Raw genomic sequence first — 27,554 nt, 5'->3', positions numbered from 1 at the left:
AGTCAAGGGAGAAACCAAGTTCACTTAACAACCATGTTACTAATTTAAGAACTGCAGTGATTCATTTAACAAATGTGGGGAGAAAAGTTGTAAAATGGGGCAAAACCTACTTAACAAATTTCTCACTTAGTAACATAAATTTTGGGCTCAATTGTGGTCGTAGGTTGAGGACTACCTGTGTAGGCTAGAATACGAAACTGAAAAACATCCTGAAAGAAGGCAATGACAAACTGTATTTTAATGCCGCAAACATTTATATGGACATACCCATAAAATCTCCAAAGCTAATAACAATTTAAAAGAGAATTTACATCTCAATATTCCTAGGCTATAAGTCTTAGTGAATACAAAATAAAACAATTAAGAAACTGTTTCACATGTCACTATTTTTCCACTTTAAGACTTGCTTTTAAAAGTAAAAAATGAAATGAAAAATAAAATTTAAAAGTTGGCAAGAATGTTTAAAAAGTTTAAAAAGTCCTAAAAAGATTTTTAAAAGGTTCAAATAGTAAAGCAAGTCTAAGAAGAATATTTAATTAATAATCACAATTAAAACAATAATAATAAAATAACTGTCAACTCTACAATGAGTGTAGCTGCAGCCATTTTCCCCTCTCATTCTAGGTTGCCACATAGAACGGAGGGAGGGGAGTTGCCCAGGTGCTGTTAGTCAAAATAATATTTTGTCCTGTGGGAACCAAGGTCATCTATTGCTCCCGCGACTAGGAATTGGGTGTTTCATAAAAAAGCCTGCCAGATGAAAACATTGGGGAACGTAGTTGCTTGCATAGTTTTGTGGGTGGGAGATTATACTAATTGGGTAATTGTTACTTGTGTATTCAGACTTGGTTTCACTTTTGACCGTGCCGATATTTGTAACTAATAAACATGTACTTTGAGGAATTTTCAAGCCTCGGAGTTCTGCTTTCTTTGACTCTTGTCTGTCAGAACCATAACATTAAACTAAATCTCCTAAAACTTTTGTTTTTTGGGGGTGCTGGGCCCCGCCTGCCTACCCATCATTTGGGAGAGTGGTAAAGACTTGGTGAAGATTTGAAGATTGAGGAAAAGAATGGAGCCATTGCTGGCTGCAAGGGAACTCCAGCTGACGGAGCGCAAGCAGCCACTCCAGCTGAGGAGGCGTCACTGGCAGGGGTTCAGCCAAAGTCCAGGTTGATCCAACCTGGAAAGCTGGTACTGGAGGGGGAAGCCTTGGTGGAGCAGTGGGCTAATGCCTCCTTAAGTAACACCAGCTGCCTGCAATTAGAGCAGGTTCGCGTCCCACCAGGCTCAAGGTTGACTCAGCCTTCCATCCTTCCGAGGTATGTAAAATGAGGACCCAGATTGTTGGGGGCAATAAGCTGACTTTGTAATAATGCCGCTGGGGGGGGGGGCGAAAGCCCTAATAAGCAGGCATATACATAGAATGAAGGCTATTGCTAAGCACATTGATTTGTGCTTCTTAGATTGTAAGCCGCCCTGAGTCTTCGGAGAAAGGCGGGATATAAATGGGATTAAAATAAAAAATAAAAAACTACAATCCTGGCGGACATCTATCAAGCCAAGGCTGCCCCTCAGTGCAGGAGCACTCCTGTAGCCGCTGAAAAGGAACTCCTGTTGCTGCCGTCCCAGGGGTTTTCATCCGCGGCATACCATAAGGCAGGGGTCGACAACCTGAATGGGTCAAAGAGCCACTCGGAACCAGTTCTTTCACAAAAGCAAAAAAACGGGAGCCATAAAAAGCACACACGCACTCGCGCATGCGCAGAACAGGGGACTGAATTGAAGAATGAAAGAAGCAAAGATTGGGAACTGCCGCGCTTGCTCTCTTTGGCGACAGGAGCAGTGGTGTGTCCGGGTAGCACCGCCTGCCTGCCAGGCAGTAACAACAGGAAGGTGGCAGCGGCAGCGGCGGCTATAGTTGGGGCGGCCTAGTGCCCTCGTCGAGAAATGCTGCAGGTGCTCCAGGCCCAGTGTGGGAGCATCCGTGCTTGCTGTCTTTGGCAGCTGCGCCAGCAGGAGCAGCAAGTGTGTCTGGGCAGCACTGCTGAGCGGATGATTAAGGAAAGCGAGGGCTTGCCATCTTTGGCAGCTGTGGCGGCAGGAGCAGCGGTGTGTCCAGGCACCACCGCCTGATACTTGGAGGGGCGGGAGCTGCCGGCGCATCACCCACGCCCGCTTACCGAGTACTGCCTACCGAGCACAGGAAGGGCACTAGGCTGCCCCAACAGTAGCTGCCACCGCCTTCCTGTTGCTGCTCCTGCTGGCGCAGCTGCCAAAGACAGCAAGCCCTCATTTTCCTTAATCATCCCTTCCACTTCCAACTTTTCCAACGAACAGCTCCCTGCCACACCCTAAAAACAAGCTCTACACCTAGGTTCTGGCGCTTCAATGCTTCCGAACTCCCCCCCCCCCCACTTCGCCCTATGCCGGCTACTTTCCATATTAGGAAGGCGAAGCCTACCAGCTCCAAGGATGGCTTTTCCAGGGAAAGCTGCGCACGGTCGAACCATCGGGCCAGGCATCCCTCCCCACCCCTTTAAGTGGGTGTAAGCTGGGGAAAGCTGATTCAACCTGGGACTTGATGGGAGACCGGACTCGTCACTCTGCCTTCTGGGCTGGGAGGGAAAGGACTCTGAGGAGAGGCTTCAGCCTACAAAGTTCAGCCAAGGAAAGGCGTGGATGCAAGAGCCCTTCGTCCCGGACCGTGCGCCGCACTTGCCCAGATGGCATCAGCTTACCTATCTCTCGCACCTCAGCTCCCGGCTCCGCCAGTCCCACACAAACTCCCGAGCCAAGTGGGAACTGCATGGCGCAGCCATCCCTCCCGGCTTGCTTAGCCCAGCGTCCGCCGCAGGAGAAGCCAATGGCAGGCACGGCCTCCCTTGGTGGCAGCAGGCAGGTGCTTCTCGCTTCCCTGTCCAGTTTACTTCGTGAGGAGGCGGCAGGTGGGACTGGTAGCACCGTGCTTGCATGTTATTATGTCCAACTGCCAAGAGATCACGGAATATGGGAACCCCCCCCAGCGGGGAGCCACCGCACTTGCCATCTTTGTCGGCTGTGTCAGTAGGAGCAGCGGTATGTCCGGGCAAAGTAAACAAAATTCTGGCGGCATGCCGGAGCTTGCCCAGCCTCGGCTGTTGGGCCACGGTCCGCTCATTGGGCAGCCTGGCTTCCTGGCGGCATGTCCTGCAGGGGAGGTCTGCTAGGGAGGCGGCAGTCCGGCATTGTTTACCTCCCTCCTGTGTGTGTGTGTCAGACCCGCGGGGAATGGCTAGTAGAGGCGGCGGCAGTCTGGTGTTTGCGTCTCTCTGTGTGTCGAGCCCCATGGGCCCGACACAAACACACACAGGAGGGGGGAAGCGCTGGACTGCCGCCTCCCTACCTGCCGTTCCCCACGGGTCCGACAGACACAAACTAGAGGGGGGAAAAAGGCCAGACTCCCGCCTCCCTACCAGTTGTTCCCTGTGGGTCACACACACACACACACACACACACACACACACACACACACAAACAAGGGGGGGTAATGCCGGACTGCCGCCTCCCTACCAGCCGTTCCCCACGGGTCTGACACACACACACACATACACACACACACACATAAACGAGAGGGGGGGAAAATGCCAGACTGCCGCCTCTCTTCCAGCCATTCCCCGCGGGTCCAACACACACACACAAACGAGGGGGAAAAAATGCCAGACTGCTGCCTCCCTACCAGCCATTCCCCACGGGTCCGACACACACACAGACATAAAGGGGAAGAGAGAGAGAGAGTGGGAAGGGGGAAAAGAAGGAGGGGGTCTGACAGCACCTGACACTCCATATGCTGTCAGAAACACCATCACCACACCCGCACAAACTAGAGGGGGAAAAAAGGCCAGACTCCCGCCTCCCTAAAAGCTGTTCCCGTGGGTCCGACACGCACACACACACACACACGAACAAGAGGGGGAAAAATGCCGGACTCCCGCCTCCCTACCAGCCATTTCCTGTGGGTCTGACAGACACACACACACACACACAGACACACACACAGACACACACAAAGGAGGGGGGGGAAATGCCGGACTGCTGCCTCCCTACCAGCCGTTCCCCACGGGTCTGACACACACACACACACACACACATAAACGAGGGGAAAAACATGTCAGACTGCCGCCTCTCTACCAGCCATTCCCCGCGGGTCCAACACACAAACACACACAAACGAGGGGGGGAAAAATGCCAGACTGCTGCCTCCCTACCAGCCATTCCCCACAGGTACAACACACACACACAGACATAAAGGGAGTGAGAGACAGAGAGTGGGAAGGGGGAAAAGAAGGAGGGGGTCTGGCAGCACCTGAGACTCCATATGCTGCTCAGAAACACCATCACCACACCCGCACGCCCCATTTGACCGACCCACTAACTTTTCCAGCAGTCCTCCTGTCTCTTCCTCTGCTGCCGCCATGTGTAGTCTGAAGAAGAAGAGATTTGTGGGCAGTCCCACAAACCAAAGAACTTCAACCAATCAATTCAAACTTCACAAGTTTTTTCCCCCCTGAGAAGTTTGAATTGATTGGTTGAACGTTTTTCGTCCCACTTTTTTTTGGGACTGCACATGGTGGAGCATGAGGCTCCGGAGCCGTGGGTTGCTGACCCCTGCCATAAGGGAAAGGGATCGATCGGAGGGGATGACTCTGATGACTGGAAGTTCCAGTCTGCAGTCCACAGCCTCTCACTCAAGCAGCTGAAGAAGTTAGGCAGGTTGCAGGTAAAAGAGATGGGTCCCGTCGCCAGGATGTGTGTGCTGTGGGGAGGGGAATGCCAAGGGCTACCCATATCTTCCCCCCCTCACATGTTCCCCAGCCAGCTGTGCTGTCAAGCCCTGTATTCCAGCCAAGCCCACTGTCGCAACCTCAGGCTGCCAGTCCAGGAGCCTGGCAAAGGGAAATGCAGAGTGGTTCGCCCCGTCCCCAAGACCAACAAGCAGCCCAGCAGCAGGTGCAGGCAGCCCTGACGAGGTTTGAGCCGCCTCCCATCAAGCCCACCTTTGATGGGGACCCCAAGAATCTAACCTTCCTAAATCAGGTCTGGACTCATCTAGATCGCTATGCTTATGCCTACCAGGATGATGCCATGATAGTGAATGCTGTGGCGGCCAATTTAGAGGGGGAAGCAGCCGACTGGGTAACCATGATGAAAGGCCTCCTGAACTGCAGGATGCTAACCTATACATGGAGCAACTGAGAGGCCATTTTGAAGATGAACCTCAAACCCTGCTGGCCGAGAAGGAGATCCATTGTCTGAAGCAAAAAGGCTGCTCCGCTAAGGAACAAGTTCGTGAATTCAGAAGAGTTGCTGGTTGGCTGGGGCAGTGGCCGGAATGATTGTTGATCAATTACTTCAATCAGGCGCTAGACCACAACTTACTCCAAGCCTGCATCTATCGGGGCTTTCCCAACCAATTGCGTGAGTGGTACAGCATGGCGGTTATGCTCGACATCAAATTGGAACGTCCCAGAAAGCCAGGCACAGCCGAACCCAAGCCGCCGTGCATCCAGGAAAAACATCTCTTTGGCTGATGTTCCTAAGCCCCTACGACCAACAGTGTCCCCCAAGCGCCAGCCAGGGCTTCTATCAAGTGCTACCAATGCGGTCAAATGCGTCACTGTCCTGTGGAGTGCGTGGCTCCCAAAACCCAACCCAGAAGCACGCCAGTTGCCACCACACACCCGCAAAAAGCTCCCAGAGGAGGAGGAGAGAAGACAAACTGGGCACGTTAAGACCCAGTCGTCGAGACCTCCCCCCCAATCGAGCTCGAGGCGAAAGCCTGGTCTGAGCCACAGCAGATGCCGGCACCCTACAACAGGGATGAGGAAGATGAGGAGGATCTGATAGTAAATCAGCCCATCCCACCTTTTGCCTCCCCAAGATAGTAGTACCCAAAACCGGGACCCAAATGGACTTAAACGTTTTAATAGACTCAAGTTGCACTAGGTGCCTAATTAATTTGCCCACAGTGCTCAAGTTGGGAATTCAGGCAAGGCTGTTACCCCTAGCCATGAGATTTAAACAAGCTGACAGATCCTTTATTGGTGGTGCACCTGCCACGCACCTGACAGAACCAGTGCGACTGGAATTGGGTCAGCACTTGGAAATCATCCATTTTGGCGTAGTCCCAAAAATGACTGAGACTGTGATTTTGGGTCTGGCCTGGCTCAACAAATGGCACCCAAACATCTGGTGGGAGAACCGAGTGAGGAATTTAAGATTGGGAATAGGCCCTTTTCCCACCTGCCACCACCAATGATACAAAGGACTATACCATAAATGAGGATCAGGAAAAGCACCCTGAGACACTAAAGGCTGTTGTAGAAAAGCTGCCAGGAATCCAGTTTGTCCCAACTGAATACCGTCATTTAGCTGAGGCATTTAGTGAGAGAATGTGACGTCCTTCCCCTCCACCGGGCTACGAACTGTGCCACTGAAATCTTACCCAGGGCCAAGCTCTCGAAGCCAAAAATGTATTCAATGACGCCCAGAGAGGTGAAGGAGTCAAGAGAGTACATTGATAGGAAACTGGCTCAGGGTTTTATTTATTGATTGATTGATGGGATTTATATCCCGCCCTATCTCCCGAAGGACTCAGGGCGGCTAACAACAAAACATATAATAAGTACAGAAATCAAGATAAAAATAAAATTGAAATCATCTGTGCAATAAATTAAAATTAAAAAATAAATTAAAAATTCTAAATACAAATTAATTAAAATGCCTGTCAGTCCAGGTCAGCCTGGTGGAACAGGAGTGTTTTGAGGCCGCGGCGAAAGGATTGGAGGTTTTGGGCCATCCGAAGCTCAGGGGGGAGCTGATTCCATAGGGCTGGCGCTCCCACAGAGAAGGCCCTCCCCCTGGGGGTCGCCAGCCGACATTGCCTAGCTGACGGTACCCTGAGGAGGCCTTCTCTGTGTGAGCGTACTGGACGATGGGAATTTGTTTTATCCAATCAGAAAAATCATGTGTAGTAGCCCCTGTATTGTTCAAAGAAAAGATGGGTCGTTGAGATTATGTTTGGATTTTAAAAGATTAAACACTGTCAGCATAGAGAAAATGTACCCCCTTCCCTTAATGAAGGACATGTTGGCCCACCTAGCAAAAGGGAAAGTTTTTACAAAGTTGGATTTAAGAGAGGCTTCTAACCGTGTCCAGATTGAGGGGGGGGGGACTAATGGAAAATCACCTTCAATTGCCCCCTGGGAAGCTCCCAATTTAAAGTGATGCCTTTTGGACTACAAGGAGTCCCTACCGTATTTATGCAGTTAATCAACCAGGTGCTCCATGATCACTTGTATAAGGGGGTTTTAGTTTATCTTGATGACATTCTCATTTATACTGAGACTATGGAAAAGCACATTAAATTGGTCCGCAAAGTGCTGAGGAAACTACTGAAGGTTAAACTATACACAAAGCTATCTAAATGTGAGTTTCACCAGACACATCTTGACTATTTAGGGTACCGAATTTCAAATTAGGGAATAGAAATGGATCCCGCAAAAGTGAAAGCTGTATTGGAATGGCAACCCCCTCGCACCCATAAACAACTTCAAAGCTTTCAGGGGGTTGCTAACTTTTACCGCCAATTTATCCCCTCTTTCACAAAGATAGCCATGCCAATAACCAACACTGAAAAAGGGGGGGGAGAACCCCGACTTGTCAGCCGTTGCCATGGTCCCTAGAATGTCAAACTGCATTCAAGAAGCTGAACCTGTTCTCAAGCACCCTGACCCTTGCATTCAAGCCGATGCAAGTGATGTGGCTGTCCTCTTACAAAAAAATCACCGGGGGAAATTACAACCCTGTGCTTACACTTTCTGAAAGCTGACTGACACAGAGAGAAGTGCCGTTTGGGAGGAGGAGGCTTTTGCAGTGCGATGGGCATTACTAACGTGGCGCCACTTCTTCAAAGGGGGGAGATACCTTTTGAAGTGTGGACTGATCACAAAAATCTGGAAGCTCTGAAACACCCCCCCCGCGTAAATTATCCCCGAAACAAGTTCAGTAGGCTCAATACTTGAACCGTTTCAATTTCATCTTAAAGTATCTTCCAGGGGAATAATTTTTTTGGCTAACGCTTTGTCTAGGATGCCTCAGTTCAAATGCCACCATTAGAAAATCATTAATTCTATCATTTCTCTACAGCTTGGGTGTCAAACTCGCTGCGTCACATAATGTTATGCAATGTATCAATTTCTTCATATTGCTGGAGCTGGGGTGGGCACGGCCTCCATATGATGCAACTGGCCTGTGGGCCGGCAGTTTGACACCTCTGCTCTACTACAATCTGCCTCTGAGATAACCACTAGAGCTCAATTGCGAAACCAATCCATCGGTCCTGATGACTGCTTACTGAAAAGACTTAAAGAGCAATTAGAGACTGACACCTGATTCAAGGACAATAAATCTCTATTAACCCTTCGGGGAGGGCTAGCCTGAAAGGGTTTGAAGCTATACCTCTGAAGTGTCCTCAGGATCAAAGTCCTTCAGTGGTCATGATGCAAAGCAGGCTGGTCACTTTGGGTTCCTGAAAACATTGCATTTGGTACAAAGACAGTTTTGGTGGCCAGGCATGAAAAAAGACATTGAGAGTTATGTGAAAATCTGCACCACCTGTGCTGCTAGAAAAAGACGTCCTGGAAGGTCTCCAGGGCTCCTGCAACAAGTAGCGGACCCTTACCAGCCTTTTGAAGAAATAGCTATGGATTTTTTAGTGGACCTGTCTGAGAGCAAGGTACATACCGTCATATGGACTGTGATTGATCTATTTTCCAAACAAGCTCATTTCACTGCTTGTTCAGGGCTCCCCTCTGCTCAGAAACTGACCAAGGTATTTTTGAAGTACATCTACTGTCTCCACAGAGCTCCTAAGCGGATTATTTCAGACAGAGGGGTTCAATTCACTGTGTAGTTCTGGAGGGAATTTGTTAAGCTTACTGGGTGTACTCAGGGCCTTTCATCAGCTTTTCATCTGAGTACTAATGGGGCAGTTGAACGTGTGAACTCAATGGTGGAGCGGTACCCCAGATGCTATGTTATTTACCAGCAGACTAATTGGGCCAATCTTCTGCCTTTCACTGAAGTAGCTTATAATAATACTGTACACAGTAGCACTGGTCTTACACCGTTTAAGATAGTTACCGGGAGGGATTTTGTGCCTATGCCTGAGTATCACCAGGCGCCACCTGCCTCTCAAATTTTGGATTAATGGGTGACCTCCTTCCAAAGTGTTTGGGCGAATGTAAAAAAAGCCTTAAACCAAGCAGCTAAGGTTTACAAGGAGCAGGCTGATAAGAAACGCTCCCCTCAAAGACCATTTTATATTGGGGAAAAGGTTTATCTTTCAACTAAGTATTTGAGATTGAGGTTACCCAGCAAAAAATTGGGGCCAAAATTTCTGGATCCTTTTCCTATTATCAAAATCATAAATCCTGTTAATGTGGAGTTAAAGCTTCCACGGCTTTTGGGCAAAGTCCATCCTGTGTTCCATTGTAGTTTGTTGAAACCTGTGTCTGAATCGTCTTTAAGACCTATTCCAAAGAAGCCGCTGGGTCCAATAGTGGTAGAGGGGGAAACACATTATGAAATAAAACAAATACTTGATTCTAGGTTGTACAAGGGGAAGTTACAATTCCTCATTCAGTGGAAAGGCTATCCACTGTCAGAAGCTACATGGGTGAAGTGTACAGATGTGAAAGAAGAAAGGTTAATAAACAAATTTTACAACAAACATCCTCACAAGTCTCAAGGAAATACCTAATGTGCTTTTTATTTCCCCTATAGGAGACTCTTTCCTTTTAAGAGGGGCCGACTGTCAACTCTACAATGAGCGTGGCTGCAGCCATTTTTATCTTTCATTCTAGGTTGCCACATAGAATGGAGGGAGAGGGGTTGCCCAGGTGCTTCGTTAGTCAAAATAAACTTTTGTCCCGTGGAAACCAAAGTCATCTACTGCTCCTGCAACCAGGGACTGGGTGTTGTATAAAAAAGCCTGCCAGATAAAAACATTGGGCAACATAGTTGCTTGCATAGTTTTGTGGGTGGGACATTATACTTTCTATTGTATTACTTGTGTATTCAGACTTGGTTTCACTTTTGACGATGCTGATACTTTATAACTAATAAAAATGTTCTTTGAGGAATTTTCAAACCTCAAAGTTCTGCTTTATTCGTCTCTGTCTGTAGGAAACATGACAATAACACTGATTGACTGTTTTCTTCCATATATGTGATTACATTCAAAATTAACTAGTTCTGAATATGCTACACTAGCTATATTACTCTCTCAGAAATAATTGATAATAACTATATGAACACCTTTGTTCTCCCTTTATTCTGCAATGTCCTTATAGAAAAAGTGCTAGCAAGAGCATTGAAGCGCTCGAGTCCAAATATCACTAGCTTTTGTTTCCTGCACTCATTCACACATTATGAATTACTGTAAGATCATGTTTCAGTTTATTTTAGTTCCCTGTATTTGTGAATAAAACTGAGTATACTTTATATCCACGAGACACCCAAGCTGCACAGCCAGTGCAGTTCTCTTAATCAAACTGCCTAATATCTATGATTCCAGTACCAATCTTTCTTGTGCAATATATAAAGATCAACAGAAGTCAAAGGGAATGATCTACAAGTGAAATGTGTCAAATTTTTGTGAATTATCCTTGTCTTGAAAATACTGTTGCTTGTTTCATTTTTATGAAAATATTCAGAATACCTGGTGGTTTAGTTGCTCCTCTAGATTGATTTTTGCTGCCTGTAAACTGGTTATCAATTCCTCAAGACGATTATGAACCTAGATTTCCACAAAAGAAATCGAGAGTTATTATGCAAGTTACAAATGTCTTCAGTCTTCAAAAATTCTCTAAAAATATTTTTTTATTTATATTCCTTACTATTGTTATTCATGATTTCAATAATTTTAATTAATTTATGACTTCTGAAAATAAGAAAACTAATTCACTATGCTAATTAGTTGTCTGAAATATTACATTTTTAAAAATTATAAAATACAGCAAAGCAATTAAACATGAAATCTTATTTCCCCAAAATATTATGGTTGACTTACAGAAACACTATCCTGTAGGTCTTTTTGAAGTATCTCAATTCTATTACTTTGCTGGCTTGTCGTAGCTTCCAATCTGGCATTTTCTATTTCAAGTCTTAAAAGAAAAACACATAGTCTCAAAACAGAATACAAATTAACTATATTTCTCCCTCTTTATGTGTTTCAATGATTCTAAACCATATGAAAGTATAAATTGCAGAGGAATTTTTTTATGAGTTCTCATAATTTAGTACATTTAAATTTCAGCACGTTTTACCTCTGTATGTGCTCTTCTAATTGTTTTATAGCATTATTTGTTCCCGATGATGCTACCAGAAAATCCTGTAGTTTCTGAGATGCCGCACTTGCTTCACGCTCCTTAATATCCAAAGCATGTCTTAATTCATGAGTAGATCTTTCACACTGGATAGTCTGTACTTCTGAATCTTGCAACTGTAAAATTTGAGAGCCAATGTGGCTTAGCTAAAAATAGGTGCAATGTGCTCCTGCTATGATAAAACCTACCATGCACAGCCTAGTCCCCTCATCCTAGACTCTTGTAGTTTCTAAATCTCCTCAAAGGGATCTCTATACAGTGCATTGAAGTAATTTTACTGGGAAATAACTAGTGGGTAGATCACAGAAATAAGATAATCTCATTTCATGCACAATGAAACATCATGAACAAATGGCAAATAGGCACTTTTTATCAAAGAGCATATCCACAACTGATCCTTTGAAGAAAGAACAAAACAGGAAAAGTCCATTCCCATTTGCATTATCTTCAATCTGGTTCAAGTAGCAACTCAATAATCTTAGCATACTTGATCACAATGGAAAGAAGAATCCTGAATATTATCTGCATAGAGGGCACCCAGACCTATAATTCCTGATAATCACTATTGCACTGATTACATACAGAGGTTGAGTAGCCTGGGGGACACCATAACCTCTATGCATCCCACAGTATAAATGCCAGAGAGCTGAATGGTATTCTATTTTCTGGAAGGTATTCTCAATGTAGGAACAGAATCATGGCAAAACTATTTTAAAACCTAATGCATCAGAAAGTGTTAGATGTCATCTCTTCTGCTCCCACAGTAGAAGATATAAAGCATTTAATAAACTGTTGCAAGCATACCTTACATTTCATCCTTTCTATTTCCTTCAGAAGTTGCTGTTTATCCTCCTCCAAGTCAATACGATAACGTGTTGAAACTTCCAATGAAGCTTCTGTCATGGATTGCTTTTTGAGGGAATCTGCAAGCTCTTGCTGCAATTGCCTTATTGTACTCTAAAAAGATTTTTAATGAAATAATTAATACAAAATAGACTGAAAGGATTGCATTTTAATTCATCTAATATTTATACTAGGTACAAGAATGTTCAATTACATATATTTTTGAGTTTGTGTGTGTATGTATGTCTATGTTTATATGTACTCAATATGCAAGTATAGTTTTCCTTCCTGACCAATATCAACCGAAGCAATGAACAACCATTTACTAGCAGAAGGAAGGCAAATATAAATTATTTAAAATAAAGTCCATCATTACCATATTCAAATAATATAGTGTCTCTGAAGGAAAATCAAGCTTAATTTAGAAATCTGTATCCTGAAAAATGATTGTATTTATGAAATTGACAGAACATAAATCATGCTTACCTCTCTATCTATTTTCTCAGATTCATATTTAATGACTTGGTCCTTTAAATTATTACATTTTGTGATTAATTCTTTATTTCTCTCTTCCATCATCTGAACTTGCTTTTCAGTATCAGCTCTAAGTTTATTAAAAATATCACAGAATTTATCTTGAACATCAGTCACTGCTTTTTCTTTGATAATGCCTTTGTTCTGAAAATCTTCAAGCTGTTGTCGAAGTAAGAGATTTTCACTTTGGACCTGTGCTAAACGTTCTTGCAAAGATTCCTGTTTTATTACAAATTTGCTTATTTGATCCTTTGCAACTTGTTGTGCATTTTCAAGTTCTTTCACTTGGCACTGTGACTGGTTTACATCTCTTTGAATACTATCTAACAGCAAATTCTTTTCCCGGAGATTGTGAGTTGCATGGTGAAGCTCATTTTCTAGACTATTAGCTTTACTTTCAGCTTTCCCTAACTGTTGAGACAAGCTACTGTTTGTTTCTCGTAGAGTACATACATCATGATTCAATTTGTCTTTTAAGTGGAGCCATTCATCCCTCTCTCGCTGAAGCAATCGTTCAAGATCACTTTTTGATACCTGACAACGATCAAGTTCCTGAAGAGCAGAAGTCAAACGAGAGCGTAGTGAATCAAGTTCTATTTCCAATCTTTCTTTATTTTCCTTGATATGTTCCAATTTGGATGCTACCATTGCAACCTCAGTTTTTGATACATTTATTTGTCCATTGTATTGAAAAACTGTTTGAGTCAAAGTGTCTTCATTTAGTTTCAGTTCTTTTTTAAGTTCTTCATTTTTTTCTTTCAAACTTTCATTTTCTTCCAAATATTTGCTTTCATCCTCCTGATGCTGAATCCTGATGCGATCAAGTTCTAATTTTAATGCACCAAGTTCATCTTGGAGTATTTGATTTCTGTGTAATAATTCTTTTTCATGGTCATGATTATCAATCATCTGAATATTTAATAAGCAGAAGGATAACAAATAAATAAACTGATAGAATCCAGAGATATAAGCTACATTCTAGGAGATCAGACAAATTTATGTTGGATAAAAAATATCAATCAACAAGTAACACTCAGAATGTCTAAATATTACCTCCAAAATGGACACATTATGTCTCTCATGAGTTCCTAAAAGAAATGATGTGGAAGGTGCTGCTACACACACATTCTGCTTGTGGCTTTCTAACCCATTCATCAAACACTTTGGGAACAGAAATCTGGATAGTTTTTGTCTGAACAATAATTATTTTTCATTCTTATAGGGCATAACAGATGTGTCATTGTATGGCAACTATGTATTTTCTTTTCAAAATAGTATAGTCTTTTCAAATTTTCTTAATTTTGGTCTACCATAGAGATCAGTTAAAGAGAAAAAGGTTGTAGAATCCTCTTAGTTCCTTAACCAAAATTTTATTAGAAATTACATTTATTAAGTTTATTTATAAACCACACTTCTAAAGCCATCCACCTCATAGTCTGTCTATAGAACTTGAGAGACAACTGAACTAACAAAAGTAAAAAAACAAATTCCACACTGTGCCTTTTTCTTTAACAATTATGTAAAAATGTGTTCCTTGCAGATTATACTCACAAAGTTTTAAATACAGGTAGATCACAATTTATGACCATGCATTCAGCAATGGTATGATGTTACCCTGGTGCTAAATGAAAGGTCTGATAACTCATGACTGAATGCAGTGCCCTACATAATTGTAATTTGGGCACTTGACAAACTATTCATAGAGGAAGCTGGCAGGGAAAGTTGTAAGCCATCACCACCTGCCAGGATGACTTTTGCTAATCTGTGAAGGCTGGTTGAAAAAGATCCAGGCTAAAATCCAAGTAGGATTTTGAGCCACAGAGCAAAGAGGCTTCCAAAATCTCTCCACTTTCTGGCTGAAAATCCTGCTTGGATTTTGGCATGAAGGATTTTCAGTCCTAACTGAAAGAGACTTGCTTCTCTGCTTAAGGGCTGAAAATCCTCCATGCTAAAATAAAAGCAGGATTTTCAGTCATGGAGGATTTTAAGCTCCAGAACGGAGAGGTTTCAGAAACCTTTCAATTCAGTGCTGAAAATCCAAGCGGCTTTTAGGTTCAAATTCCTGTCTCAATAGTCAATAGTCGAGGACTACAATGAATATTTTTTAAATTAGAAAATGACTAAAATGAACTGTAACATAAGAAAAAGTCTCCTTTGGGCCACTGAATTCCTAGTAAATTCATGGTGTCATCCATGAGTTATCTTTGCAGTAATGTGAAAAAATGTTTGCCACTTTTGTTTACTAAGATGTTTTACAATTTACTAATCTACTCTATTGTTAATATTCCCTGAGAATCTCCCATACAAAGATTCATCAAATTTGACTCAGTTTGTGTTCCAAGATTAAACAAATTCAACCATCTCTTCTATCTAATGAGGCCAAAAAAGGAATAGCTACTCTCTTAAATAATTGAAAAATATTTTTCTTAAAAATATTGTTTTCTAAATTACATCATCATTAAAAAAGCTAAAGGAAGACTTTATGTCTAAACAAATAATTAATTTGAAACACTAGTCATTAATGCTGATTCTTCCTGAATCACAGGTTTTAAATATACACAATAATTTAAGATTTAATTACTGATTTATAAAAATATGTCCTTCTTACTTAAGATATTGAAGATAATTTATCATTTTCCCTGTTCCATACTTGCATGCAAATATATATAATATAAGGGTAAAATCCCTAAATAATTATCAATTAATAGAAGCTATCAATAATGCAGTCCTATCTCTCTTAGGGTCCATACATTTTGTGGTGAAAAAATTATGGGCCTTCATAAAAGTCAATAAATTGGAAGGATCACATACTTCAAGCAGTAAGATGCTCCAGAGTATGGAACAGGCACTTTGAAGGCCTCCAACCTCTTCCCCTCACATAGAATGACAATCCTTACCATCTGTTCCCTGGACATACAAACAGGATGGGTTGAAACTGACAGAGAGAATTAATTCCATCCTATGCAATATCTAGCAGCTAAACCACACACCGAACTTTACAGATAATGATCAGAATTTTGATTTGTAGTCACTGAAACTGAAAACATTTGATATGCAGTTCTATATTTTTAAAATATTTGGCAAAGTGGATACCTCTGAGTGTTTGGTTGCTACTTTTTTTGATTCTTCTTCCAATTCCTTCTGCCTCCAGAAATGAGTATTTAAAATATCTTCTTGTATGGCTCTGGCATTTTGTTTTTGACAAAGTTGTCTCTGTGTTTCATTACGTTCTTCCTCAACCTATAAAATGTCAGTCTTATAGTAAACTAACAAACTGGCCAGTTTGTTATGGTATATATTTTCATGGACTAGAAACCATTTAATTAAATTCACAGCTTATGCTGATCTGACATATTGTGCCTGTGTATACAGTCACAAATATGAGGAATTGAAGTTGTATTAAATCAGAGAATACAATATACTGTATGTAATATAGATACTGACAATTGAGCAACTAAATAAAAAGATCCCTAACACTAATAGTTAAACATATGTAGAATAATTACTAAGAATATTAGAAACTGTTAATAAACAGTCATTTTGCAAAATGTTAGTCATTATCTGCAGCTTAAGAAAATATGGATTTCTCTTTAGACCTGGTGCTGCTTTATACATGTTCCTTATGAACAGACAGTTTTCTTAACCATCGAAGTAATTGAGAAAATATTTATTCATGCTAAAAATTTGGGTAAAACTAAGTAATTGAGTAACTGATAAGGACTATTACATTTTCTGAAATATGTTTCAATTTATGTAGCATTTAGAAGAAAAAACACAAGCTTGTGAGATTCTTTTCAGAATGTATTTATTCTACTGAATAAATATAAAAACATCATATACTGCTTTTAGAACAAGCTTACCATTTGTCGAACAGCATTCACAAGGCTTAGTCATTCTTGAGGGGTTTTAGTAAAACCTACATCTGTTGTACTTGGTGGGAAATTAATCTTCTTTAAATTATTTTCTTTCACAGGAGGAAAAGAAAAGGAAAAGCTAGGAAGCAAGCTTCCCTGATAACTAGTAGGTATGTTTCTTCTGACCAAAGGATTATAAGTATTAGAGCTTCCCAAAGAAGGGCTGGAGAATGAAGAGATCAATTCCTGATTAGGCTGATCAGAATTTTTTGTTATATAAAAATCAGGATATCCTTGGTAGTTTACCTCATCCTCCATAGCTCCACAATTATGATATTTCTATATATAATCTGAACAATTCATCATTTTTAGTAATTTGATTTGGTGTTGACCATATGATTTTTGAGCCTCCTGCATATTCATAATGCCACCCTATTAAGGCAGTTATTGCTCTCTTTAACAGACAGGATATTTAGCAAAAGATCCTCAAATTTGCTGCTTCCTCAATATCAAAAGAAGAAACTGACAAAAAAATTATTAAATTTGAATTTGTGCAGATTACGCCCCTGCTATTGTTTGAGCAAAAACATTAGAACAATACTTTAATAAATATTGGCATATCCAATCTCCTTGTTTCAGCTGACATCATAAACAACATAATGTCTCTATGTAATTATGAGGTCACTAAAATTCTTTTAAGTCTACCGTATTTTCTTTTTGCTCTCAAAGCTTTTTATTTATTTATTTATTTTATTTTATTTTTATTACATTTATATCCCGCCCTTCTCCGAAGACTCAGGGCGGCTTACAAGCTTAGCAGTAGCCTTCATTCTATGTATATGGCTGCTTGATTATAAGCAAAATGCATAAGAAAGATCTGTATTTTCAAATTAAAAATGTTTAATTTTCAATTCTAATTTTTCTAAAAAGAAAAAAAGAATTAAAATGAAGTACCTACTTAATTTTCAGCTACTGGATATCTGATTGATCAAAGAAATGTGGCTAAGTAGCAGATCAAAATTTTTATATAATGGGTGAGTACTAATTTGTAACAAACTCAGAAGTATGCAATATGTTATTTTTTCCACATAATTTTCCTCGTACCTGGTCACCACCCTAATATTGTGGCCTACCCAGTGCCCCAGTTCCCAAAGTCCAGTACCTCGCATAGCAGTCAATGACATCCTTCCCAGGGAGAAGCCAGGAACAGTGAGGCACTTCGGGTCTATTAGTTCTGAGAGCCATCAGGGTACCCAGTAACCATCTCCCCCACTCACCTAACAAATGTTCACACACATACACAAACACATGCGGAGTAACACCAACAGGGACCCACCACCACTACCACTTTCACCCACTTTCCTTCTTATTCACCCAACCCAATCAGCCCCCTCATCAGGAACCCAACTCAAGGGAGGAACTCACCTTAGGAATTTCATGATGTAGTTGCTTTTAAAGACAGATTAATGAATTCAATAGGCAATTGATAATTATATCATATTTCAAAATATGACAGAATGGGTATGGGGTGATAATAAGTCCCATAATCCCATTCTGGCTTAATTTGTCCTACTTTTAGCTCTTCTAATGTTTCTCTTAAATAAAACTTGTAATTCTCAACAGTATTATATTTTTGCCACATACTAAGCAAACCACAAAAGCCTCTTATCTTACTATCATGGTTATATCATGATAGTAAGTTATACATGGTGTAAGTCCCTAACTAGGTCATATTAGATCTATCAAACAGAATATCTTCCAGAATAAGAGTTTCAATGAGAATACAGTATTATTATAGAACGGGTATCATAGAGCAGCTGGGATAAAAAGAGGAATATTTTCTTTACTATTCATATTCTTTGGCTGATTAAATCTCTGCACTGGTTGTCCCAAGGTGCTAAGAAAACTTTCAACAAAAGGTTCACTTTTGTTCTGGGAACATTCTGCCATATCCCTGATGTATCCATCCAGGATGCTTGATTGTATGCTTTTATTTATTTTATTCTAAGCCTTACTGACAAATTGAACACCTGACATCACCTGACCTTGATGGCATTCACCCAAGAATTATTAAGGACCTTAATACTGAGACTGTAGACCTTCTAACTAAAATTTGCAACCTATCTCTATACTTAGCCTTTGCTCCTTGAAAACTGGAAGGTGGCCAACATAACTCCATTTTTTTAAGAATGGCTCATTCAGGAAATTATAAGCCTGTCATCTTAACATCTGTTCTGTTAGTGGAAGCTACTATTAAAGATAAAATTAGCAAGCATTGTTGACACAGGCTTTGCTCAAGGATCACTAAGGAAAGGTTTTATCTTCTAAAGTTTTTTTTAAAGATGTTAATACAAATATCGATAAGACTGAGACAGCAATATTATTTAGTTTATTATTTAAAAAAACCTTTGATAAAATCTGTCATCAAAGTTTTCTCAGCAAGCTTAACAGGCATGGAATATAAAGGACAATCTTTTTTGGATAATAACTGGGTAAAGAATAGGAAATAATAATAGGAGTAAATGGGCATTTCTCACAATGGATGGATATAACTAACAGCACTTCCCAGGGTTCTGTCATAGGACTGGTACTTTTTAAAATATTTAACATACTTATAAATAATCTGGAAATGGAAGTGACTAGTGGAACAGCAAAATTTGCTGATTAAATTAAATTGTTTAGAATGATAAAAACAATAATGGGCTGTAAAAAGGTTCAAACAATTATCTGCACATCAGGAAACTGGGGACTGAGCCGCCAATTAGCAGTTATCATTCAACACGAATGATAAAGAAAAGAGATCCTGAAGTAATTGAAAACATTTCATTATAGTTGTTGACACAAGTATATCTCTTGTAAAAAAGGCCACACCATGCTGTGAATAAGAAATAACACTGAAAGAGTGATGCCAATATAACATTCTTGTGTAAATCAATTATGCAATCACAGCTGGAATACTGCGTGCAGTTCTGGCTGCTGCACCTCAAAACAGATAATAGTGGACAAGAAAAGGTTCAAATAAGGGGAACTAAGATGATCACAACAGCTTTCCTATGCGGAAAGGCTGTAATGGGACTTTTTAGTCTACAAAGTAGACAAAGGAGAAGAGATGCGATTGAATTGTTTAAAATTACACATAATGTGGAATAAAGTGGACAAGGAGAAGCTAATTTCCGCTTCCCAAAGTACTAGAAACAGAGATTATCCAATGAACCTGAAAAGATCAGGACAAATAAAAGAAAATACTATTTTTACACAACAGAGAATTAAACTTAGTAATTTGCAGCCATATGATAGGTGCCAGCTACAATGCTCAAAAGAATTCTGTCCAAGGCTTAGGAATATAGCAAAGAAAATATGCTACATTCAATCCTGGACAGCTAGCAATTTTGGTATCACTATTACAAGAAATCAATAGATGATATTGATGATGATACCTAAATTTAAAGCAGGAGACATATATGAATATTACATGTTCTGGGGGTACCTATTTTTATCTGAAGACAAGGTGATGGAGACAATATCACTCTGATTGATCAGGGAAGAGAAAGAACTCTCTTTTTAAAAATAATATTTAAGCTGCAACTGTATTCCTTAATTCTGTTCACTTCTGTACTATAATTGTATATTATAATTTTTTAAATCAATTCTGGTATTAATTATATTGCACCTTGGTTTTGTGAATCAGTCTGACAATCTCTGTTACAGATATTTACCAATAAACATTAGGAATGAGGCAGAGATTGTGGTGGAGAGTTTAGAGGGATAAAGTTGGCTTATTTAAAAAAAAATAGTGAAAATTTATTCAAAAGTCTATTTGTAGACTTTTTAGTACTTGTGACAGTGGAGATACAACATCTTACTGATCTTCATTTTGTAGTTAATCAAACTATACATTCCATAGTTTTGGTAAGTAGTTGATAAGAATACCGAGAACTCACGATTTATCTGTCTTACCAAAGCATTGCTAAAAATCAAATCTAAATTGACCTACTATGCTTTTCACTTAAAAGCTTTAAAAATATGAGTATAGTTGATGGCAACATTTTGCAAGCTTGTTTTATCCTACCTTATTTTTTCCACTCACAGATTTGGCTGGATATCTGAAAATAAGTATAAAAACTATATTAAGATTTTAATGTATTTTTATCCTGAAATTCTGAAAATGTAGGTCTGCTAATCCTACCTAGACCATCCATTCTGAATCTAATGAGCTTAACAGGGCAGCAGAAGTGCAGCCTAGAGATCTATGAATTTCTATGGGTCTTCCCACTATCAAGCAGACTTCCAGCATGATTCCTTTAAGAAACAGTTTGGTCAGTTTCGTCTTAATAATAATAATAATAATAATAATAATAATAATAATAATAATAATAATAATAATAATAATAATAATAATAATAGTAATAATTTAATTTGTATACCGCCCTTCTCCCGAAGGACTCAGGGCGGTGAACAGGGCAATACATAATAAAAAACAAGATACAAAAATTAAAAAGTGATTAAACAACTATGCCCGTAGTAATTAATACATATTAAAAGTTAAAACTAATTATAAAAAAATCCAACCCCATCCCGTCAGACCAGGCCAGCTTGTTCAAAAAAGAAGGTTTTGAGATCGCGCCGGAAGGAGCGAAGGTCGGGGGCCATCCGGAGCTCGACCGGTAAGCGGTTCCATAGGTCTGGCGCACCCACAGAGAATGCTCTCCCCCTGGGGGCCACCAATCGGCATTCTTTGATCGGAGGCACCCTGAGGAGGCCCTCTCTGTGGGAGCGCACTGGACGCTTGCAGCTTATGATGATGTGTAGGCTTCCTTTAGGTTCAAAAAGTTGATTTGTAAGTTTGGGAGCATAGCTACTGTACAGTGCCCTCAAGGGTGCATTCTTATATAATTTTAATATGTTTTGGAAGTATCACAGGCCTAATTCCAAATGAGACAGAATTTTACCTTTATTCTAAAAAAAGATACCCATACCTTTCTTCAAGAGATGCTTCACTCAGACTGCTCTCATCTTGTGGCTGATGTAGATTATTAGAAAGCTGTTGACTGACCTTCTGTTTAGAATTCAGCCTTTTATTTTCACTTTTTCTTGTAGATTTTAAACTGGAGGATTTTTTTCAAAATAATAATAATAATAATTAAACACTATATTTAAAGATAATTTTATTTACAAAAAGTTAAAATATAAAATATAAATATAAAATATAAAAATGAAGACATATAACTAAGAATCAAAGAATGGCAAAAGTTTCTAATCTCTGACCGCATACTGGATTTAGGAATCAAAGTTCTACTGAATAAAGTGTTAATTGTATCAGTGTAATAACATATAGGTGTACGCATCTGGGGAAAATCTGAAATGAAGCCCCAAAGCATCTATCATAATGCTTCTCATTGAATCAAAGGAATTTTGGTCCTCACTTGTGTCTAAACTGAAATACTTCTGTATCAATACATGAATACCATATATAAAATCAAGTTAAGAGTCCTGAAGGGCAGATAACAATTATTATTTCATTATTAGATTTTTACCCCATTTACCGTATATACATTTAATACTCAAGGCAGCAAGCATACCTAATATTCCTGCCTCCTATTTTCCCCATAACAGCAACCCTGTGAAGTGGATTAAACTGAGAAAGAATAACTGGCCCACAGTCACCAAACTGACTTTCATGCCTAAAGGAGGCATGGAACTCACAGTCTCCTGGTTTTTAGGCTAGCACTTTAACCATTATAATAGACTGCTCTCTGAGTCAAATGGTGTTATTGATCACACTTGTTCAGGCAATTTTGTTCTCTGCATCCTTAATAACGTGTCCCAAATACTAAAATTGGAATCTATGGTCATCATCACTCTCATCACTTTCTATAAAGAGTGGAAGATTTCTGTCACAAGAGAGCTTTCACTACCAAGGAGAGGAAAAGCCAGAACAGCTACTGCATACAATTACACTTTCAAGTCTTAGGCCCTTCGTGTTGAAAATATCTCAAGCAGACACCACCAGTGTGAATTTGAACTAACTGTGATTATGCTAACAAGCAAAATGAGTGCTTTTCATAGTTGGGGAAAAGGAGAATGTATAAAGAAGTTTCTGACAAGTCTATAAAAGAAACAGGATGGAATCCTGTCACCCTTCACAAGCTCCTAATCTGATCTCCAATAGAGGTAGTCCTCAATTTACAACAGTTCGTTTAGTGACTGTTATAGAGCCACTGAAAAAAGTGATTGATGACCATTTCTATTTATGACAGTTACAGTGTCTCAGGGTCACGTGATTACTTTTCGCAATCTTGACAAGCAAAGTCAATGGGGAAGCCAATTCACTTAACAACCATGTTACTAACTTAACAACTTCAGTGATTCACTTAACAACTGTGGCAAGAAAGGTCATAAAATGGGGCAAAGCTCACTTAACAACTGTATCACTTAGCAGTAGAAATGTTCAGCTCAACTGTCGTCATAAGTCGAGGACTATCTGTACTTAATCAGTTTTAGCTATTCTGATAGCATTAGTAGCTCCCATTAGTAGCTTATCAGTAAAAATATTTTCAATCACACAAAAGGTAAATATTTTGATGCACGATGCTTTCATTTTGGTTACTTTAGTTGTTTATATTTATTTTAAAAATATAAAATATTGCATCTGATTGATCCTGACTGACTTCAGAAGCTAAGCAGAATAGACCCTAGTTCAGAGGCCCCCAACATTTTGGGCAGCAGGGACCGGTTCCGTGGAGAGAGGTTTTTCCGTCAACCAGAAGGGGCGTGGTTTTGTGTGCTGCCTGCATCTTGTGGATGGGGCTTTGCTTGTTTACGCGGCCTGGTTTCTGGAATCCTGCGGCCTGGTACCGCTCCATGGACCAGGGGTTGGGGACCGCTGCCCTAATTAATGCTTGGATGACTATATCAAGTTAAAGAAAAAATCCTATAAAGTATCAGTGATAAACTACATTGATAATACTGCAAAGAAAATTGTGTGGAAATAGTGACAGGAATCAAGCCTGTCTTGAAATTGACTTCACCTTTATTCTAATTGTTACTTAAAAATTGGAAGAAAAACTATAATTTAATGATGGATGAAAAACTTTGGAAGCAAAAGATCTCAATTTTAGTCACGACACCAGAGGAACGGCTTGGGACAATATTTTAAGTGAACTTATTTCCTGATCGTAGAACTTTTAAGGCAACTTAGTGTAATAACAATACTTGAGAAAACAATGATTTTAAACAATGACCATCCAGTTAAACTAACAGTCTGTGTTAAGATAACTATCTATGCTTTGCTTATATTTGTAATATTGTCTGTCTTAAGTAGCTGAAAACAACGCAACAAAGTTTCAAAGGAAGTTAATACGTTGCAACAGTGCATAAAAATTACTCAAGTCAGTTCACATAAGAGAATCAACTTAATGTTATTACAATACTCACCCTAGACAAATTACTTCCTTTTTATCTGCTGGGAAAATACTTTCTGCTGCAATATACTGGATTTCACTTATTGAATGCTTTTGTTCTATTTTCTCATCATTATTCACAGGCAGCTTTTCAGCATTAGCATTTTTTTTTCCTTTGGATTCCAATTCTTTTTTTATTTTTTCCTCTTCAATCTAAAACGGTGATGTTGCAATATTGATTTAAGAACAGCAATAAAAATATCAATAAAAATTATTTGCTCTATTATAGATTTCTGCTTATGATTTCAGAACAGCTCTAGAAAAGAAAATACTCAACACTGATTGCAAATTAATAATAATTAGTATGGTCTAATCAGAAATAGTGGAAAAATCATATAACTGATAGGCAAAATGCATTAGAAACACACATTTGATTATATACAGAAATTATTTTAAAAAGTGATCAACAATATTGTACTACAGAAACTAAATCAAAGATAGTAATATTTCACACAGAGTGTTAGGCAAGTATGATAAGAAATGGAAAGATCAATTAAGAACCTGTTCAAAAGCCGGTTTCACATTTTGGATCAAATTTATAATTAGTATTAAAGTGGTGCAGTTCGTTAATGAAGTTGCACCTATGTAAACTGAGCTATTTGAGTCTTTGTTATGACAGTATTATACTTCAATTTCTGAATGTTCTTAAAATAAAAAGAAAATGCATGAAAAAGGTGTAATTTCTTCCCACATTCACATTAGCGTTGTTATGTGAAGCCAACACATAAAGGCTTTTTTATATAGTGCTGGAGAGCTGAAATGAACAGAATGGCTGAAATGCAAGAAAGATGAAAGAATGAAAAGCAGCAGGCACTTCTCTACCTCTTTTTGCAGTTGGGTCTTTTCTTTCTCCAAAGCGAGGAAAGCTGAATGCAGTATTCCTACCTGATTTTTAAATCTTGCAACATCACCTTCTAATTCTTCATCCAGACGTTTTTTGGATACTTGAGGACATACTTGTTTATGATTTGTCACTTTATTTCCGATTTCAATATCAGTACCTTTACAACTATTGATACTGTTATTAAAATGGTATTCAGTTTCTTCACCTGGATTTTTTGTTACACTAATATGTTTAAGTAAGTTGTTGGAGGCAATTGGTTGATTAGCATCTATAGTTTTATCTTTGGTAATGTCCTCATGACTTTGCAATGAATATTCAAGACATTTTTTTGCAGCTTTAGTTTCACCTACATTTGCTTGCAGTTGTATAATTGTATTGTTACTCTTTTCTTCACTGTTTACTTTTGTTCCTTTTGCATTATTAGATAATGTGTTCCTATTTGTGTTCCAGTCATCAGTATTTAATTCCCTTTCTCCAATGACAGATCTTACATCTTTAATGTCACCCTTTCCTTGAATATCCATTTTTATGTTTTGTAGATGAAGTGATGTTTCTTTTATGCCTTCTACTGCACAACAGAAACCATCCTGTGATGTTGCTTTGCTTGGAGTGATACTTGTTTTCTCATAAACTTTAATTTCACCAAACATCTGTTTTAGTTCTGCAGTAATACTCTTAAAATTTGCCTTAACTTCTTTTTTTTCATTTGCAACCCACATTTTTTCATATTTTTCTTCCCAGTGTATTGAATCAAAATGATTGCAGTCATTATGGGCTTCTTCACTATGCATGAGTGCTTCGGTTACATTTTCATCATGAGTATATTCGATTTCAGTCTTGTCACTCTGTTTTTCATGTGTTGATTTTTCTACAGAGCTGGATGTGTTTAACAGGCATTTTTCCTTATGCAAGCAAGTATGGATAGAAAAAAATTAACAAACAAAAACCAATGTGTTAAATTTGTTTTAAATGTCATAAAGGGTTTGATTTTGAGAATATTTTAAGAGTAACAAAAAATTTTGGTTTACAAAATATTTTTTCAATTATATATTTTTATTAAATACACAATTTAACTGTTTGGAAAAGAATTTCATGGCAGCACAGTATAATAATTAAACTTAAAATAGCTTTCCTTTTTTGTCATGACATATTCATAATTAATTGCTTGTCAATCCTATGCTAGCAGAGTCCCTCTAATTGAGTAGTTGGAAAAAAGCAGAGCCAGATTCTTCACTATCTATTGGAGGTCATAATCTTCAAATCAATAATAAGCATTCTTCACATCTGGTATCCTCTATGGGATAGGAGTGTCCAATAATACGTAGCCTCTTCTCAACTCAGTCAATATCTCACTGATGGCCCTCCCAAACTGAAAACAATCCTGTGCAAATGGTCTAGAAGTGGTACCAATTACTAGAACTTTATGAGTCATCTTTTGCAACTGCAGAACATATCTCTCATAGAAATTTTATTACATTTATATTTAAAAGTTATTTTGATATGACCTATCAGGTACACATTATTATTTCTTGCCAGTGTGTAACAAAACCGCTATCACCAATATGGACCATAAATACCAAGCATAATCATGTGTCATAATCAGCATTACTGATTAAAAGGACCATAATTGTACCAAATATTTAAATACAGATGCAAATAAAAATTCTATTTTGAGACTGAATAAGGTACAGCACATATGAAGTGGGGTAGGAAGGTACTCCAGAGAATGGATGACAATTTTTTTTCCAAAGCTGGTATCAAATTAATGTCCATAGTAGTGACCCGATCAAGCAGAAACAATGATTTTCTTTCAATTACCATTCTCAAGTATCAATGCAATAAGTTATTTAAATTTTTGAATTTGGAATTGTTAATTTCTGATTCTAGTCTGGTGTCAAATTGATACCTACGGTACACTTCTTTTAGCAGTGCTGTTATACAGCACAACAAAGCACAACTTAATCTAATATAATTTCATAGTATTTGTAAAAACCTTACAAGGTGCCAATTTCACAATTCTGTTGTTCTGCTGGAAGAGAAATTAGTTCAGTTGAATTGCACAGTTGCAAAGTTACCCAATGGAAACAGCTCCAGTGGAAACTCCTAAATTTAATCTGCAAGCTACAATCTGCCTGGTTTAAGTAGGGTATTTTCAGGTCACGTGACTAACAGGTCCTCTCCAGGAACATCATTATGAATAAAGCTCCCAGAGGTATCTGTTAGCTCAAGAATATGTGTACATGATTAAAAGCAATTCATTGGTTCTAATAGATTCTATAATTTCTAAACAAGTAACAGTTCATCATAATATTTCCTAATTTGAATACACTACAGATGTATAGACTTTCACTCTCAGGATTTTACCAATTCCCCATTGCTAAGGAATCTAAGAATTAAGTCCATGAATTTGGAATATTAAGACTGAGGAAGGCAACCTATCATGCTAGGAAGGAATTTTTAATATTAAAATTGGGTGTGGACAGACAAAGGACAGGAGAGATATATAATCTTATACTTATTTGTATAATAAATTTTATTAAATTTGTTTTTATATAATGAATCATAGATTGGAAAAAACAGATTAGAATAA

General features: G+C 39.1%; 1 protein-coding gene across 1 annotated transcript in view; it reads right to left on the bottom strand.

Moving 5' to 3' along the window:
• The window catches only part of LOC310642775 (ankyrin repeat domain-containing protein 26-like), a 124,750-nt gene that overhangs the window by 57,861 nt on the left and 39,335 nt on the right, over window positions 1–27,554 (bottom strand). Inside the window, exons 14-22 of the mRNA XM_083366678.1 lie at window positions 24,095–24,273; window positions 21,637–21,765; window positions 20,730–20,763; window positions 15,900–16,046; window positions 12,759–13,715; window positions 12,234–12,386; window positions 11,370–11,545; window positions 11,114–11,207; window positions 10,763–10,840 (exon numbers count right to left, since the gene is read on the bottom strand). Coding sequence (XP_083222804.1) covers window positions 10,763–10,840; window positions 11,114–11,207; window positions 11,370–11,545; window positions 12,234–12,386; window positions 12,759–13,715; window positions 15,900–16,046; window positions 20,730–20,763; window positions 21,637–21,765; window positions 24,095–24,273 — 1,947 coding nt within the window. The remainder of the gene's footprint in view (window positions 1–10,762; window positions 10,841–11,113; window positions 11,208–11,369; window positions 11,546–12,233; window positions 12,387–12,758; window positions 13,716–15,899; window positions 16,047–20,729; window positions 20,764–21,636; window positions 21,766–24,094; window positions 24,274–27,554) is intronic.

This window comes from Vipera ursinii (genome assembly GCF_947247035.1).
Source record: "Vipera ursinii genome assembly, chromosome: 6".
Classification (NCBI taxonomy): domain Eukaryota; kingdom Metazoa; phylum Chordata; class Lepidosauria; order Squamata; family Viperidae; genus Vipera; species Vipera ursinii.
The sequence above is the reverse complement of the archived record's forward strand: the minus strand, read 5'-3'. Positions and strand labels throughout refer to the sequence as shown.